Source organism: Epinephelus fuscoguttatus, linkage group LG5 (genome assembly GCF_011397635.1).
Source record: "Epinephelus fuscoguttatus linkage group LG5, E.fuscoguttatus.final_Chr_v1".
Classification (NCBI taxonomy): Eukaryota; Metazoa; Chordata; class Actinopteri; order Perciformes; family Serranidae; genus Epinephelus; species Epinephelus fuscoguttatus.
The window spans coordinates 41,626,464-41,643,899 of record NC_064756.1 but is presented as its reverse complement, the minus strand read 5'-3'; the positions used below and the strand labels follow the sequence as shown (position 1 = coordinate 41,643,899).

The 17,436-nt window shown below is 42.1% G+C and overlaps 2 protein-coding genes across 10 annotated transcripts in view; both read right to left on the bottom strand.

The window, feature by feature from the left end:
* The window catches only part of LOC125889095 (RNA-binding protein Musashi homolog 2-like), a 482,288-nt gene that overhangs the window by 68,247 nt on the left and 396,605 nt on the right, over nucleotides 1–17,436 (bottom strand). The window lies entirely within an intron of this gene.
* On the bottom strand, nucleotides 10,231–11,166 carry LOC125889120 (zinc finger protein 862-like). Its single transcript, XM_049576849.1, has 2 exons — nucleotides 11,038–11,166; nucleotides 10,231–10,878 (listed from the first exon to the last, which is right to left on the bottom strand). Exons 1-2 carry the CDS (start codon nucleotides 11,158–11,160, stop codon nucleotides 10,579–10,581), a joined length of 423 nt encoding a protein of 140 aa, XP_049432806.1. The 5' UTR covers nucleotides 11,161–11,166; the 3' UTR covers nucleotides 10,231–10,578.

The window sequence follows — 17,436 nt, the reverse complement described above, 5'->3', positions numbered from 1 at the left end:
CAGCAGACTGTGTATCTATCTCATTAACTGTCAGTGTCCCTACAAATGGCTCCTCTGCTGGTCAAGTTCATCTATTTTGTACAGTGTGAACATGACTTCATCTGTATCAATGCCATCTTTTTCATCATCCCCCTGGCTGACATAATTTGCTCCCTGAGTTCTCCCCTGCTTGCCTGCCTGTACTCCACCCCTTTCAGCCTTTGAATCTCCCGCTGAGCCTTTGGACCTACACACTTTCTGAATGTGGCCAACTTTACCACACTTGTGACAGGTTTCTTTAATGAACCTACAGTCCCCAGCCCTGTGTTGCGCACCTCCACACCTGTAGAAAGCCTTATGCTGGTGCTGCTGCTTACTGGGGGTCTGCTTTATTGACATTTTGTGCACTGCTTGACGTGCCCTCACGTGTGAGGGTGCAAACTCCAGCGACTGTAAGTCCTTTACATCCTTGCTGGCTGTCTCAATGGCCTGGGCCAGCTTCAGCGCCTTGTCGAAGGTCAAATCCAGCTCTGACAACAGTTGGTGCTGTATGCGGTCATGTCCGATCCCACAAACCAGTCTGTCACGTATCATCACTGATAACTTGTCTCCGTAGTTGCAGTCTTGTGCTAATTTCCTCAGCACAGCAACATATTACTTACTCATTCGTCTGCGTTCCCACGAGGCATCCGCTGTAACTTTATCCTCATTGCCATTTATGTAGCATTCTCGGAACCCATCGGCTGTATTCGGCGTCTGACTTCTGGCAGACGGCGATACAGCCTCTGGGGGCAGGCCCCCGATTTTTTGGCATTCCGGTTTGATTTGGGCGGAGGGGGCGAATTTCTGTTTCTGACTTCCGTTTATATATAAGTAAATACGCTGAACCATTGCGATGGATTCAGAGTTTGCAGTGACGCCAATTATGCTCTGCCTCATTAGTTCACTGCATGGACCATTTAACCTAGCAACAACTGCAGCCGGCTCAAATGTGATTGGTCAATATCACGTGGACAACAAACAGCCTACAACTGGCAACCAGGGCTCTTCCGCTCTTCTTCCTGAGGCAAGATCTCCGGGGTTTGCCTACAGACTCTACATTCACTGAATGTAGAGTCTGTATCGAGACTATTTATGTAGTAACTCACGAGAGGCTTCTTAATGAACATGAGGGAGTTTGTTTTGTTCCCTGAGGAGCACAGTGTGCAGCTCGATCTCATCATTTCTCACAGTGCACAGACATTGACTGTTTCTTGTTTTCTCTCTGTTTTAACTCCCAACAGGTAACAACTGAAATCATCGCGCCACCTAGTGGACCTAAGGAGTAACATATATTTCTCTCAATTCACACAGTTACAACACAAATATTGCAGTGGATGGGTTTAAATTGGAACTAGTTGAAAAAGGCAATGATTCATTTCCCAAATAAAGTTGTATGTAAAAAATAGTTTCTTTTTTAACTCAAGTTTGTGTATTTCTGGTATCTTGGCTGCATGCACACCCTTGATTTTTTGCAAACTGGAAATGCATCTCAGTTTTTTTTTGATGAACTACATTCATTCAGAGAAGATAAGATAAACCTTTCTTAAGCTCCAGTGGGGGAATGCTGAAATGATGGAAAATCATCCAAAGAATCTTAAGAATCTTTATGTTCTTTCTCCATCACCAAGACACCTTGGCCTGGGCCTGCCAGCTGAAGTTTGTGAGTGAACTGAACAAAGTCAGATTAGTAGAGGTCAATAGATAGACAGTGCCAGTGCCTTGCTTGCTCCCTCTGAGATGTCACCCAGGAAAAGCCTGTGCGGCATTAAATCAATTTCATGGATTCATTATTGGTGGAAAGATAAAGCCAATGTTTAGATTGCAGTGGGTTTCTGGGCCATGGCACTTAGTTTGTGCTTAGGGGTTTTTTGGGTCCTGGGACTGAGGACAATGACAGTGAAACAGCGCAAAGGACAAACAAGGTTGCTGTACATTTTCTGCAATTTATTGACACTTCTACATTTTTTTTTATTTTATTTCCTTCTTTTCTCTATTTTGCCCTGGTTCTTCTTGCATAGTAAGACTATGTTATAATTTCTTTTCTTCCTTTTATCATATAACATCTCTATACATTCCTTGGCTAACTGTTATGTTTGAATGGACTCCTGTGTACTCCAGATGAATAGAAATGACATATGGCAACAGTAGGTACCTCCAGACTCATCACTTATTGGATATTGTCTTCACCAGCCTGGGCTCATTCCTCTTTGACAAATGGGGAACAGAATGCAGCTGAGGGTTTGGGATGGAGAATTGTGATTTAGTGCCCACTTAAATACAGTGATTGTGTGTTCCTCTGAACATCATTACCTTCAGCTTCAGACGAAGGAGACGCACTCCCTCATCATTAGCCAGGAGACCTTGTGTCTGCCTGTGAATGGAGGGGGGGTGGGGGGTGGGGGTTTAGAAAGTGAGAGTTTTCACTGCTGGAGCAGAAGTAGGGATTGATTGAGAAATGATAGAGCTATGTTGCTCTGGACATCAAGAATCATAGCAAACTAACAGTGCTGTGGGTGGTCAGTCTGCAGTCTAGTTGCATGCTCATTACTTCCCAAACACAAGTATTGTCATTATAACCATACTATTTAAAGCACTCTAGCATTCAGGTAGCACACACAGGCAAGCATGTGTGTTTGAACTCTGCTGGTCAACACATTCTCACTTCGACCTCATCACATATCAAAGTTTGGTCATGGACTTCCCATGCTGAGATATGACGTGCAAGGTATCCTGCGTGCGTTGGTTGTCGATGTTCTGGGACACTGTGTCAACGTTTGCCTGTGACATGCATTGTCTGTTTTCAAAATACACTTCTGTTTTCACAGGAAATGTACAGTTTGCATGCAGTCTCTTTCCGAATGAACGCACTACATTGGTACAACACTGAGAATTGTCTTTTGTTTCATTCAACAACACATGCATGTGGTTGGGTTTAGGCAACAAAAGCATGTGTTTGGGATTAGGAAAAAGGAATAGGGTTTGGCTTTATTTTCATATGGGAACACTGGCCTCCTGGGAGAAAGTTGACCTGCCCTACTCGGACTTTCGCCCCCTTAACTTACGTGGTTGTCTGGCCACGTTGGGGAGAGACACTTATTCTGTAATGGTGACCGGCTGCGTATCATGCCGACTTGAAAGGATGGCTTTTTTTGTCAGTGTCTGATGCCAGAAGTCACTGACCAAGTGCTAGTATTTGACAACTTCAGAGTGAGACCAGGTTGGACCAGTGCATTTCATTGAGTACTGTTCAAACACACATTACATTACATTACACACTACTTTTCCTTGTACAAGACTGTTTATGTGGATGAGTTTCAAATTGTAAGATTTTAGCAAAAATGCATGTGGCTGGGAAGTACTGAGCGTACAGCTGGATAAATGAGACATGAATTAAACTGCAGGAGTTGCGTGACAGTTTGTGTGCACAATCTTGGAACCTGCAATGTCTAATGACAATAAAGTTTTCGGGGTTAAGTATTCCTATACGAGAGTTGTGCTCAACAATATGCAGCACTCTCTAAATTGTTTCATTTTCTTGCACAATCAAATCACACAACTCTCTTCCTCATAAGCACAATTTATCCTCACACTCATGTACATTATACTTCTAATATGCAATTATTATGTAACACACAAAAAGTCTTTCTGTCTATTGAAGAGTCTCCTGGTGCAGGAGGCATTTTTGGTAAAGACAGTTTGCTTGCTGTGCTTACAGAACCACAGCACTACTCTTGCTGAATAAATTAGTTTGAGACATGACAATGACAGAGTGGGGAAAACAATCACTGTTCTCTACTGAATTGAAGAAGGTGCTCCACTGTGTCACAACGGGTCCTGAGGCAGTGTGGGAATGGAAGAATACTCTCAACATGCCAAATGATCATTACAAGCATCATCATGCTATTTGACTTGACTAATGCCCCAGCAGTTCCCCAGGCTATGGCTAATGTCATCTTTTCACCGTTGTTACTGAAGCATGTTTGGCACGGGATTATGTGCAGATTTTGAAATTTAACAGTTTGGGTTTTTACTGTTTTTATTGACTTGGCATTGCCTACAACCACCAATTCCTAGCGCCATGAAATTGTGCAGATGTAGCCAGTGTTAATTAGTAGCCTTTTAAAAAGCATGCAAGGTATATTAAAGATCTGATTTACCTCTAAGCAGGTGTTAAGATGACATAAATAGCCTTGCGGGAAGATATTGCAGCCTGTGCCTTCAGGAGAGAGTGCATCTACAGAGGCCGACATAACCAACACATTCGACATTTAGTCATGGACTTGTCGAGATATGATATGCAAGGTATCCTGGGTGAGTTGGTTGCCGATGTTCTCGGACACCGTGTCAACTTCTGCCTGTTACATGCACTGTCTGTTTTCAAATACACTTCCGTTTTCACAGGAATTGTACAGTTTGCATACAGTCACTTTCAAAATAAATACACTACGTCCATACAACACCGCAAACTGACATTTGTCCCAACCAGTTAGCTCCACTGGTAGCGCTCTGGATATGTCACCCCGTGTATTGTTCTGATTGGTCGTAGTGTTATCCAATTGCGTGCAGTGATATTTTCTAATGCATGTTTGGTGCCGCCCCTCAAGTCGGGCCATTTGCATTACTCATAGCCAGACGTCTGGATTTCCAGGCTAGGTGACAGGGACATTTCAGAGGGAAAGCAGACAGGGCTGGGACATATTTATTTATAAAGAGAAATGGGGGCATGGCAGTATGCTGATTGCAAATAGCGGTCAAGCACCTGTCAGTTTAGAATTATACAGAAGTATACAGCTTGAGTGAACAACTAGAAGAACTGGATTTTGTGGACGATTTAGCACTTCTAGCACATACCTACCAACAGATGCAGGAAAAATCACGCAATCTAGAGATATCTGCTGCTTCACTCAGACTCAAAATCAACTAATCAAAACCAAGGTAATGTGCATCAGCAACAAGAACAACTCTCCAATAATCATGGATCAAAATCAGTTAGAGGAGGTAGCCAGTTTTACGTACCTTGGAAGCATAATTACTATGGAGGGAGCGGATGACAATGTCATGGCCAGAATAGAAAAAACAAGGACAACATTCAACATTTTAAATATAATCTGGAAAGCAAAAAACATAATCACTCAAAACTAAACCTGCAAATTTTCAACTCAAATGTCAAATCCACCCTACTCTACGGATCAGAAACCTGGAAGATGACCACCAACATCCGCAACAAACTCCAGACATTCTTCAACCGCTGCCTCTGATGCCTCCTTGGAATCTACTGGCCCAACACCATCTCAAATGTGAACTTGTGGGATCTCACTAAGCAAAAACCGTTAGAAAGCCAAAACAAGAGGAGAAAATGGAATTGGATAGGCCACACACTCAGAAGTCCAAACACCTCCATTATAAAACATGCAATAACATGGAACCCGCAAAGCAAGAAGAAACAAGGGAGACCTAAAGCCACCTGTGGAGAAGAACCACAGAGGAGGAGATGAAGGCGGAAGGGCTGTCATGGCAACAACTGACTAAGAGGGTACAAGACCTTAAGAGGATGGAGGAGTCTCGTCAATGGCCTATGTTCCTCAGGGAATTTAAAGGCCTAAGTAAGTAAGTACTAACATATGGACGGTGGTAAGAACAAAAGTGTCCGGTGTGCAAAAGTCATGAATCCCATTTTAGGTTTGCTTGAGCACTTATTTTGTGTGCAAAGGGAGAACATTTCTACGCATTTATCAGTGAATGACGTCCATTGTGATGAAATCTCAGCCAAATGTAAATAGTATTTGTAAAGGTTAGTCACATTCCTGAGAACAGAATCTCATCTAACTCTGCCCCGACATATAAGTCAAGCCCAAGCGGCAACATACTATCCATGGACTTTGACATGCAAGGCAAGAATTTTGTTTCCCTTGACCTTACATAAAAATCCAATCCATATAAAAATCCAAATCACAATAATTCTCTCTCTGAATTCTCTGCAAAAATGTGTTTGTTTAAATGTTACAACAATATATATGTATACCATCTTCTGCAATTTACACTTTTACTTTCCCCAAGAGAGTGACAGAGAGACAGACAGAGACAGAGAGAGAGAGAGAGAGAGAGAGACAGACAGAGACAGAGAGAAAGAGACAGAGAGAGAGAGAGAGAGAGAGACAGACAGACAGAGACAGAGAGAAAGAGACAGAGAGAGAGAGACAGAGAGAGAGAGAGAGAGAGAGAGAGAGAGAGAGAGAGAGAGAGAGAGAGACCTCTGGCTTTTGTCATTATCTCTCTTTTCCAAAAATGCATCCACCTTCATTTGTGATTTTTGGAGACAGGCAGTGAGGACTAACAGACACTACAAAGCACAACATTTGGACACACACACACACACACACACACACACACACACACACACACACACACACACGCACACGCTATTTTGGATGCCTCCAGTCTGAGCTAATGGTGCTTTTCACACATCTATTTTTGAAGGCATTAAGGCACAGCAAGAATCCAATTGGTACAGCCATCCATCCCTCCACTCAAAATAGACAACCTATTGTTGACAAATTCTCTGTGAAAAACAAAGGCTTCTCTCCTCCATGCAACCAGTAAGGATTTTAAAGCCTGCAACCTCTAGCTGCCTCACTCCAGGTGAGTGTAACATCACACAGATTTTGAAAGGGCGGTTAAAATGCAGCTGCAGGGAGGCTGTTGACTCCCAGTCTGCAGTAAAAAACAAGAGACATAAAGGGCTCTCTGAAGGACTCCCCAGCTGTGCTGGGCTCTCCAGGCAATCTGTAACATATGTGATATAATGTATAGTAACACAGATATCAAACTTCAGGCAAGCTCCTTCTTGGAGTGAACCATAGTTCAACCATAAACACAGTACATTTTAATGCAATTAAATGTACCTGGGGCTCTTCTCGAAGGTTCAAGTCTTGTTCATGTCCAGGTACATTTTCAGGGAATATTCAGAGATATACTAGGTGGGAATACTGTGGTGATAGCAGCTTGAGAACCCTGGGTGTGATCTTGAAATGTAGATTCCTCCAGTACAATATCATTAACATATGTTTTAAACACAACTTTGTCCCTCTGTCCATTTTAGCCAGTAACACCACCTAGGCAAACATAAGTGTATCCTGTAGCTCTCCTTCTTGTACTTGATCACTATTAAATATCACTTTAAGTGCACTTTTTCTGAAACAGCATGTACAATTGATGGATGAATGAATTTGTTGCTTTTTACTGTTGTATTGTTTGCTGTGATTTCATACTGCAGGCACATCAAAGGCAAATTTGCCGCTTGAAGAATAAAGCCTGTCCTGTCCGGTCCAATCCGGACTGGCTGATATTGTACAGGTTAAGGAGCAAGTTATGAGCCCACTAGGTGACATGGATGTAATATTTTTCAAAAACCTGTGTGCATTTTATAAGTTGCATGCAAGCTTTAGTAGAGTGTTTGCCCAATTTTAAAAATTACAAGTGTGCTGTAAGTTAAGTTTGGTACCCGATGCATAACCTGCAAAAAGCTGTGCTGTATATATATATATATATATATATGTATACACACGCACACACACACACACACACACACACACACACACACACACACACATATATACACTATATACATATATATATATATATATATATGTATATAGTGTATATATGTGTGTATAGTGTATATATACATATATATATATATATATATATATGTGTGTGCGTGCGTGCGTGCGTGCGTGCGTGTATATATATACATATATATATATATATATATATATATATATATATTGCCACATCGGGTGACAAAGTCGTCACATCCAGCGATAGTGAGCACAAATTCTGCACAGAAATTAAGGAGGAGTGGGTTTATTCCTTGGATGAAACTAGCTAGCAAGTGATTTAACATACTTAACAATAACATTAGTATTCTTGTTAACTATCTTAACTTGATATATTGGCATCTATTAAATAGTCATCATTTAGCTAAAATTATCTACATAATCTAGTCCACAGCTTTCACCAATTGACTGTTTACACAACACACCCCCTTCCCAGCCGCTTCCTCAGTGGTCACTGTGACAGTTCCTTCCAACACTCCCTCTCCCTCTAGCCCCCCCTGCAGGCCCATGACACCAATGCAACTTTTTCCAGCCAAATCTAGTGTGAGACTGTCATGTCTCAGGCCTGTTTTCCCAGAGTCCCAATGTCAGTTAAGACTTGTCTTCCCTTTAGCAAGATGCAGCCGGGCAGGGGCGGACCCACGGTACCTGCAGCCACTAGCACCTGCACCCACTACTGCCTCAGCACAATCGAAGTCTATTAAATTGGCACTGCTGAATGCCCGCTCTGTTGCCAACAAATCATTCATTTTGAACGATTTATTTATTTCCAAAGATCTGGATTTTATGTTTCTCACTGAGACCTGGAAAAGAACAATGAATATGTCTTTATGAACGAGCTCTGCCCGCTGGGATGTTCTTTTATCTGTGCCCCTCGGACCACGGGTCGTGGGGGGGACTGGCGGTGGTGCACAAGGACTGTTTCTCCTCCTGGGGAGTGAGCTCTGGAACTTTTACCTCATTTGAACTCTTAGTGACTAAAGTTGGGCGTGCTAATCCATTTTATTGTGTTTCAATTTATAGCCCTCCTAGTGTTAATGGCTACTTTTTATCTGAATTCAGTGACTTCTTAGCTTCCATAATTATATTTGAGAAAATCCTCCTTCTTGGGAATTTTAACGTGGCCGTAAATGACACCACAAACACCTTTGCAGTGAACTTCTTAAAAGTCACTGATTCTTTCAATTTTACCCAACATGTCAGCAGCCCAACACACATTAAGGGCAACACTCTGGACCTGGTTTTCACGTATGGATTGAAATTAGACTTTATCGGCTCTGAGGAGCTGCTTGTGACTGATAACGAATGTATTCTCTTTGATGTGTCTTTTAACACTGATTGTACACTCTGAAAGCGTGTTATTTGTTCGCGTATGTTAAATGACCTGTCTGCCATGAAATTCTCCTCTGTTTTCAACAACAGCATAGGGTAGCTTTTTGGTGATGAGAGTGATACCAATTCTCTAGTTCACACTTTTAATTCACATTGTTCCATTATTTTAGACGAGATTGCTCCTCTGAAATCCCGTACAGTTGCTACTGTTAATTCTACCCCCTGGATTAATGATGACATTCGTTGTTTTAAACGCAAATGTCACCGTATTGAGCGCCTGTGGAAGTCTACAAAGCTTCAGGTCCATCGTATTTATTTGAAAGAACTCTTAACGGAGTGTAACTCAATGGTTGAAGCTGCTCAGGCCACTTATTTTGCTGACCTCATTTCCTCCAATAAGCGGAATCCCAAAGTTGTTTTTGACACTATAAATAATCTTGTTTGTTCCCAGTTCCCTGCGGTGCCCATTCTTTCTGTTAATGACTGTAACAATTTTCTGTCAACAAAGTTGCTAGTGTTAGAGCAAGTATTACCCCTTCTTCTGCTCTTCCCCCTGCTCCTCCTTTACAGCAGCCGATACCGGATCGTTTCTCACCCATTTCCCTACAAGATTTAACTAAGCTAGTGAGCAGTATGAAGATCTCCTCCAGCCTGTTAGACATCTTGCCCACGTCTCTACTGAAAAAAGTTATTGGTTCCATCGGCTCTTCCCTGCTCTATATTATTAATTACTCACTGGTCTCCGGCTGCTTCCCCTCCTATTTTAAACATGCGGTTGTCCAGCCGCTTCTTAAAAAGCCCAATCTGGACCCTTCATTATTTAGCAACTGTAGGCCCATTTCTAAATTGCCTTTTATTTCAAAGATCTTAGAAAAAGTCGTTGCTAACCAACTAGTCCCTGCCCTAAATAAGCATTGTATTTATGACAAATTTCAATCTGGTTACCGTCAGAAGCATTCCACTGAGACAGCACTTCTTAGAGTGAAAGTGTCCTGACCAGGGGTTAAAACTAACTTTTTTCACCACCGTCCTGGAAACGTCCCGAAAAACATTTTGAACCGTCCCAAATCCTCCCGAATCCTCCCGAATTTTCCCAAAAATCTTTTTTACATTTTGAGTTGTTACTTACTGATAATTTAATAAAAACACAATACATTATGTTGATAAAATAATATATTTATTTCCCTTCAAACATGGGGATGAAAGAGCTGCCTGGCAGGTCTCAGGGTGTTTTCACATATAGTCTCCTTTAAGTGAACTGAACTCAGTCCTTTTAAAGTGAGCCAAGAAGTGGACCAAAGCAAAAAGAACTCAGTTTTCTTCATGTTTACATTATGACTTCTCTATATGAGGACTCAGAGCACTTTCTGGTCCACTTCAGCTCTAATGGGATCTCAGTCCTAACTCTGTTCACACTTCTTCTCCCTTCTAGAGATCTCAGACCCTTTACTGCTTTGCATTGTTGGTACAGTAGTTTTTACTTGGAACAAAATGACAAGAACATATAAAATAAACCAAATAAATGCAATTAAATTACAACTAACTAACCCTAGCCCACACAAATAGGGAAAAGCAGACTAGATTTGTTTCAAGATGACAACCAACACCCTCAGTCACAGTACAGTGGTCGACGAGACCTTCTGCCACTACTCCACCATTTGGTGACTGCTCTCACTGAGCTGTATTCCTCATGAGGAGGGCCATGCATTGAGATTTGCATGAGGCTGTTCAGAGTGTCATTGGCCAGGCGAGACCTCCAGTCCGACTTCACCTGTTTCATGCAGGAGAAACCAGGCTCGCAGCAGGAGCTGCTCATGGGGAGGACAAGGCTGATCTCTGCTACCACCTGCATATGCTGGAACTGGCCGGCTCTTCCGATGGCACCCTGGATCAGCCGCTGCCACAGCACCTGAGAGAATGGGTTGAAAGTCTGTTCTTCTGGCATGTTTTTATACTGGGATTCTTTGTATGACCTAAGCACACTGTGCTGCAATCAACTTGTAGGAAATGTGCTATATAAGTACAATGTTGCTGTTAATGTGGAGGAAACCCTTGGAGGATCACTCACCTGGAAATCGAGATGCCTGTAGTGACAGGTAACCAGGATCTTGAGGTCAAGCCACTCTTGCCTTGCTGCATCCTCAGATTCAAAGTCCTTGCCTGGCTCCAGGACGGGGCAGAAGTGCTCCATAATGACATTCAGTTCAGCGGTGACAAATGTAGCCAGGGCGTTGGTGTCTTCTGGCCAGTTGGACAAGTCGAAGAATGTGGAAATCGCTTTCAGAACGCCGGTCTCGAGACTCCTGAAACGCTGTGACACAAACTCACAGAACCTGTTGGTGAGGCGAAGCTTGATGTTGTTGAAGTTGTCATCATCGGTGCTAGTCCTGTTGATCTCAACACCTTGCCAGGTGGATCCAGTCCCAACTTCAGTCAGAAACCGCTGCAGCCTTGGGCCTGGGTTTGTCTGCATTGAACATGAACAAACAGTTTTAATAATTTCATCACCAAAAACCACAAATAAATCATACAACTCTGACTTTGAGCTGTTACAGTGTAAGTAATGTAAAACATTTATGTGTGTGTAAGGGTGAATGGGTTTTCTGCCTAAATTTAATATACAATAATGTAAAATAAGGGAACATAGTTCCTCACCTGCATAGCTACAAAAACCATGCATGTTGTCTGCAGCCCATCCGAGACCATCTGGAGTGTGAGGCCGTCTTTCTGGAACAAGAGGCTGAGGTGCTTCAGTTCTTGAAGGATATCCAGCATGAGGTGGATAAAGAGGAGTGTGCTGTACTGCTTCAGAGACTTCAGTATAAGCTTTGCCCTCCCCTTCATGGCTGCACTCGCTTCCCTGTCATTGGGATCACTGGCGTGGTTCTCAAAGTGTACAAGTAGAGGCTTGTAGTTCCTCATGAGGGCTTCCAGGGCATGCGATGTGTGTGGTAGCCAGCGGGTACCTGTAATCAGACAGCAGAGATTAGACAATCACTTTCACTTTGGTTTTAATTCATCATTATTATCATCAACATTGTATATTTTCAATGTTAATTATTTGTAGTGCTCATAACATCTGCCTTAGACTACGGTTGAAAACTAGCCTCCCTGGCTGAACCGACATATTTATAGTAATGTTCATTAATGTGCACTGTCTCTTTCAATTAAAAATAAAATATAATAAACATATCTTTATTATATTAATACCTTCAATGTTCCCTGGCCTGAGAATGGAGACCTCCATCACCTTGCTGATCTCTTCCAGCTCCCCTGACGCCTTAGAAGAGACTGTGTAATGTTTGTGGATGACACGTAGCAGCTCGTTCAGCTCCTTCAGCTGGGGAAGCACTTTCAAACAGTTGAGCGCAGTCAGCTCCAGCCGAGGAGCGACACACCATATCGCCACTAGGGAGGGGCACAGGTGCTTTAGTCTGGCTGCTCAATCCCAGTCTGGCTGTTCAATCCCAGCATTACGGAAGCGCCATCACATCCAAAGCCCACAAGACGCAGCTTCAGGTCCTCCTCTTGAACCCCCACCTTGGTGATAAAGTTGGAATTTTAAAAAGACTTAGCATCATCACTTTAGGTTATAATATGAATACAATAGAAGCATGCATTCTTTCATTCATACATTCAAAAGTAAACACAACTACCCACCACTTTCAGCCCTTTCAGAATGGCATCCAAAATGCCCTGGCTATGGGCGTGATCCAGGGTCACAATCTGGATAAACCGGTTCACTGGTTTGCCATCCACGAGGTAGGTGCAGTAGATCATCTCCTGGTCCTTAACCGAACGGTCAACTGAGGAGTCAGACATCACAGAGAAGAACCTGGCTGCTTGCAACTCCTCCTTGAGGTCCTCAATGAAGCATGAGGCTATGACTTCAACAAAGGTGTTGCATACCACGTTGTTGTGGTAGGATGAGCCAAGGTCGAGGCCGTTGGTCTTGTGAAGCGTCATCAGCTTGGGGAATAGGGTGAACGGCTGCTCTTCTTTTGCGATGAAGTAGGCGATGTTGAATAGTTTGACCAACTTCTCTTGCACAGCTGCATCCATGCTGTCAAAGGCTAACACACAAAGGCTAACACACAAAGGAACTTTCTCTTCCTTTTTGCCTCATAAGAGTTGGTAGAGCTTCCTTGTTTGAATGCATTAAGACCGTTTGGTCTTAATGCATTCTGTGCTGAGTGAGTGGGTCTCCACTCTCGTTATAATATTTATCATTTCACACTTACATTGAGAAAAAAATTAACCATCCAGCGACATTGTACCAGCAAGTTAAAGAATCAGTATCAGGTGTTTAATACGCTGTCAAGCCGAAATAACGATAATACACATAGATTTAGAGCTAGCTATCACTAAAGCTAACAGACTGCCATTAAAAGCAATTGGTAATAGCCCTGCTAACGTTAACTTTGACAGTCTACCTGTTTTGTTGATGGTGGATAACTTGTGGATAATTTGCTTTTACCACCATAACCAGAAAAGTCGAGTATGATAACCAACAATCTCGGTGTGGTGAGTATACAGTTTAGGTGTGTTATTATCTTGTTTCAACGGTATAATTGTGTACGACTGCTTACGTTAGCTAACTAGCAGACGATGCTAATCTGCTTATCAGTTACTACTAGAGTAGACAATAAGATGAAAGTGATGGAATCTCCTTACATAATAATATCAGAAGGTGCGTTAACATGTCTGAATGTGTGGGAGGTTAAAGTATCAATCGGTATCAAAGTATCTTTCTTCCCGACGTAGTTATTTAAAATCACAATTCCCACAGTTTCCTAGCTTCCTAGCTTACTGCTAAACTGGCATCATTAGCCACTAAAAGCTTTCTGCCCCGAGACTCGCGCGCATCGTATCGTTGCCGAGAATGGTGGTGGTGATTCTGTAGTTAACGTTACTGGCTTACCTCAAGCTCTGTGGGACAAGGTGGGTCGCCATCACTTCCATATCGTACTGGGTGGCTGGAGCCTGGCTGGGCTATGTGCTGGGGTTGGGTACACTCAGACTGCCCCTCTTTAGGCTTCAGCCAGCGCAACATCGTCGATAGTAGAGCACCACAGCACAGTGACAGCAGAGAGTAAATAAAGAATCTTTGGTGACAGTATCGTCTTTTCCATCGACCGCGAACGCATTCGCGAACCGTTCTGGTTCGCAGAAAGTGTTGAAAACGTAAACAGAAAAATGAAGTCAGTGCCCACAAAATTCTCTTCGTCCCGAGGTCAACCCGAGAGAGAATATTAATCCTCCAGATGACAATTAATTACGTCCCCGGGACGATGGGACGTCGTTAGTTTTAATCCTTGCCTCTGACACTGGTAAATGTACCATCCTAGTGCTGCTTGACCTTAGTGCAGCTGGACCATGTGTTTATAAAGGAAGGAAGAAGTCCCTTTAACATGAGAAAGCATTTACTGAAATATGGTATAAAATGTTATGTGATGACATGGACTGACAGACTTGTATTTTAACTTGTATTTCAAAAGAATCACAAATTCTTACCCATAGAAGAAGTATGGCAACAGGGCCCCAGCTATGTCCATTTAGTCATGAAGGACTAAATCTCTTTGCATTAAAGTTTGTTTGTTTTTGTTTTGTTTTGTTTTTCAGTAGAATGGCATTATGACTTGACAATTCAGCCATGTTTGGTTTTTGCCATTTCTCCAGACCATGACTTTTCAAACAGACAAACACACAGAGCCATTAGTCTCTGGTCTATCTCACAAACAGCATGTGGTTTCTGTGTGATTTCTGACAGCATGCCTAAAGCGCCCCTTAAAGCATATGTTGTAGGCTTATGGCTGTTTGGGAATCAGTGTGTAAAACCCAATCACCCCAGTCACATGTATTCAGACGACTGTCTTCATGCAGGAAGCACAGCACTGATTGGCAACAGCATGAATGTGTGCTGAGCCTTAGGGCCATCTTGCTCCATAAACACACATCATCTGCATAATCCACCCTGGATAAATTAGCTCCAAATTAGCCAGGAGGGTGGCTTTAAGTGTGTGTGTGTGTGTGTGTGTGTGTGTGTGTGTGTGTGTGTGTGTGTGTGTGTGTGTGGGCATGTTTTGATGTCTTTGTAAAAACCAGATTAAATTTTTAATTGTCATGGAGACATTTTTGCATTGTGAGGACATTTTGGCCGGTCCTCACGACTTCAAAAGATTGTTCAGAGATTATGTCTTGGTTTTAAGTTTGAGGTTAGAATTAGGTTCAGATTTGGGTTAGGGGCTAGGGAGTGAATTATGTAAATTAGGTTCTTCACATATATAGAAAGATAAACATATGGGGGTAACTAAACCCATTAAAGGGTTAGTTCAGTTAGTGCAGTTCAGGAGTTCTTGGAAGTAGCGTCGTATGAGGTACTCATATATAGTCAGTGTATTACCTTCAGTAAATGACAGTCTGCGTGCCACCAATTTGGAACAAATTGGCAGGAGTCCCACCAGGGAAGCTAAGCATTACATTGTTGTAGACTGTGGCTGATATCAAAATGTATTTTACAACACTGGATTTTAATAGCTGCACTTACATGGATAATATTTCTTCAACCTGATTGAAATTATTCTGATTAGAGATTCCAACTGAACTGTTTACATGAACTCTAAATATAATGATCCAATATGATGTATATACCCCAATGCATTTCATCCGAATATAACTTTTTTTTACCTGCTCAAATTGGTTTCCCCTGCTGTGAAGTATGGAATCTGCCTGAAATATAACAGAATAATAATAATAAGAAAAGGCGTCCCCCCCCCCCAGTACTAAGTACTAAATTGTTGTATCAGGGTATTTGACATCTATGGAATGAGAATGGGTTGCTCCTGGACATAATAATTATCTGTGTCTACCAGTAGCAGTAGTATGCATATGAGATGTTTAGTGAACATAAGTAAATTGTAAACTGTGTGTAGCTACAGAAAATAACCCAGGTTACACTTACGTTACTTAGTACTAAATTGTTTTATCAGGCAGGACCACTTTTCCTCCGGGTCCATATCATTGGTCCGACAGCTGATTGGTCCGACATCCCATTAGTCCGATGGTCCATGGTGCTGAACGGCTCCTGGCGGGCGTATTTCTGCTTTGATGGTGCGCCGCGACCAGCTCTGGGTCAGCTGGGAAAGGCTCGAGGCGAAGCAGGCTCACGGCTTATGTGTTTGCCACTTTCTTTTTCATTTTAACCCACACCATGATCTTTTCCTGACCCTAACCAAGTGGTTTTTGTGCCTAAACCTAACCAGACCTTAACCACAGGGCATCACGATGATTTCGGAACAATGGGTTTAATATGGTCAGAACAATGGGCTGTCGGACCAATGGGAAGTTCCCTTTCCTCCTTCTACAGTTTATATATTTAATGAACTGAATTTTATAAATAAAAATAAAAGTGCCTTTACCGCCTTTATTTATTATTATTATTCTGTTATATTTCAGGCAGATTCCATACTTCACAGCAGGGGAAACCAATTTGAGCAGGTAAAAAAAAGTTATATTCTGATGAAATGCATTGGGGTATATACATCATATTGGATCATTATATTTAGAGTTCATGTAAACAGTTCAGTTGGAATCTCTAATCAGAATAATTTCAGTCAGGTTGAAGAAATATTATCCATGTAAGCGCAGCTATTAAAAGCCTTTCAGGAATAGGAGGCAATATGCTATTTAAGCTGGAAGGCTTTCATTGTGAAACATCTCAGAAGGAAGTCTTGATTATACTGACAGTTGTTTAACAGCAGTAAAAAAACAAACCAGCAGAGTAGAACAAATTGGATTTAATTAGTAAACACTATTTCTGTTTAACAGCAAAGAGTGTTGAGTGTGATATGACTCTGTTGTTGGATACAAATATAAAATATAAAATATTAGGTATTAAACATGGAGGAAGTGTGAAGGAAGTTTGCGTCAAGAACAAATAGCATTAATAAGAAACAAAACAAGAGTTGATCAGAAAAGAGGATAATGCCTTACTAAAATATAAAAATATACCTTTGAACAGGGACATTTTTAAAATGGTTTTATTGGTGAAGAGGCATGAACACAAACAAAAGTAGCAACATGTTATATGTAGTAGGAGATGGAGACGGGGGACAATAATCATAATAATAATATGCAAACCAGTTTCTTCTGATGGTGGTTATGTAGGGCCAGCAAATCAAATAACAGTTGTAAAGTTGAAGCTGGCACCTCTGGTCACCTTCAAGCCCTGTGGAGGTACAATAGCTTTGACAGGGGTCAGCTGGGCTGGGCTTGTAAGTCATTCATTTGTTTTCTTCTCCAGGCTGCACCAAGGCTCTTAAGCATGGTTTATACTCAACAGAGCGTCCCCCGCAAGAGGTACTCGTCCCAGAATATGACGTAATCACTGGTTACGCATCAAGCACAATGGCTCCAAAATAGAATTTTTGTAACTAGGTGCGCACTTTGCCAACTGCGCTTTTTGGTT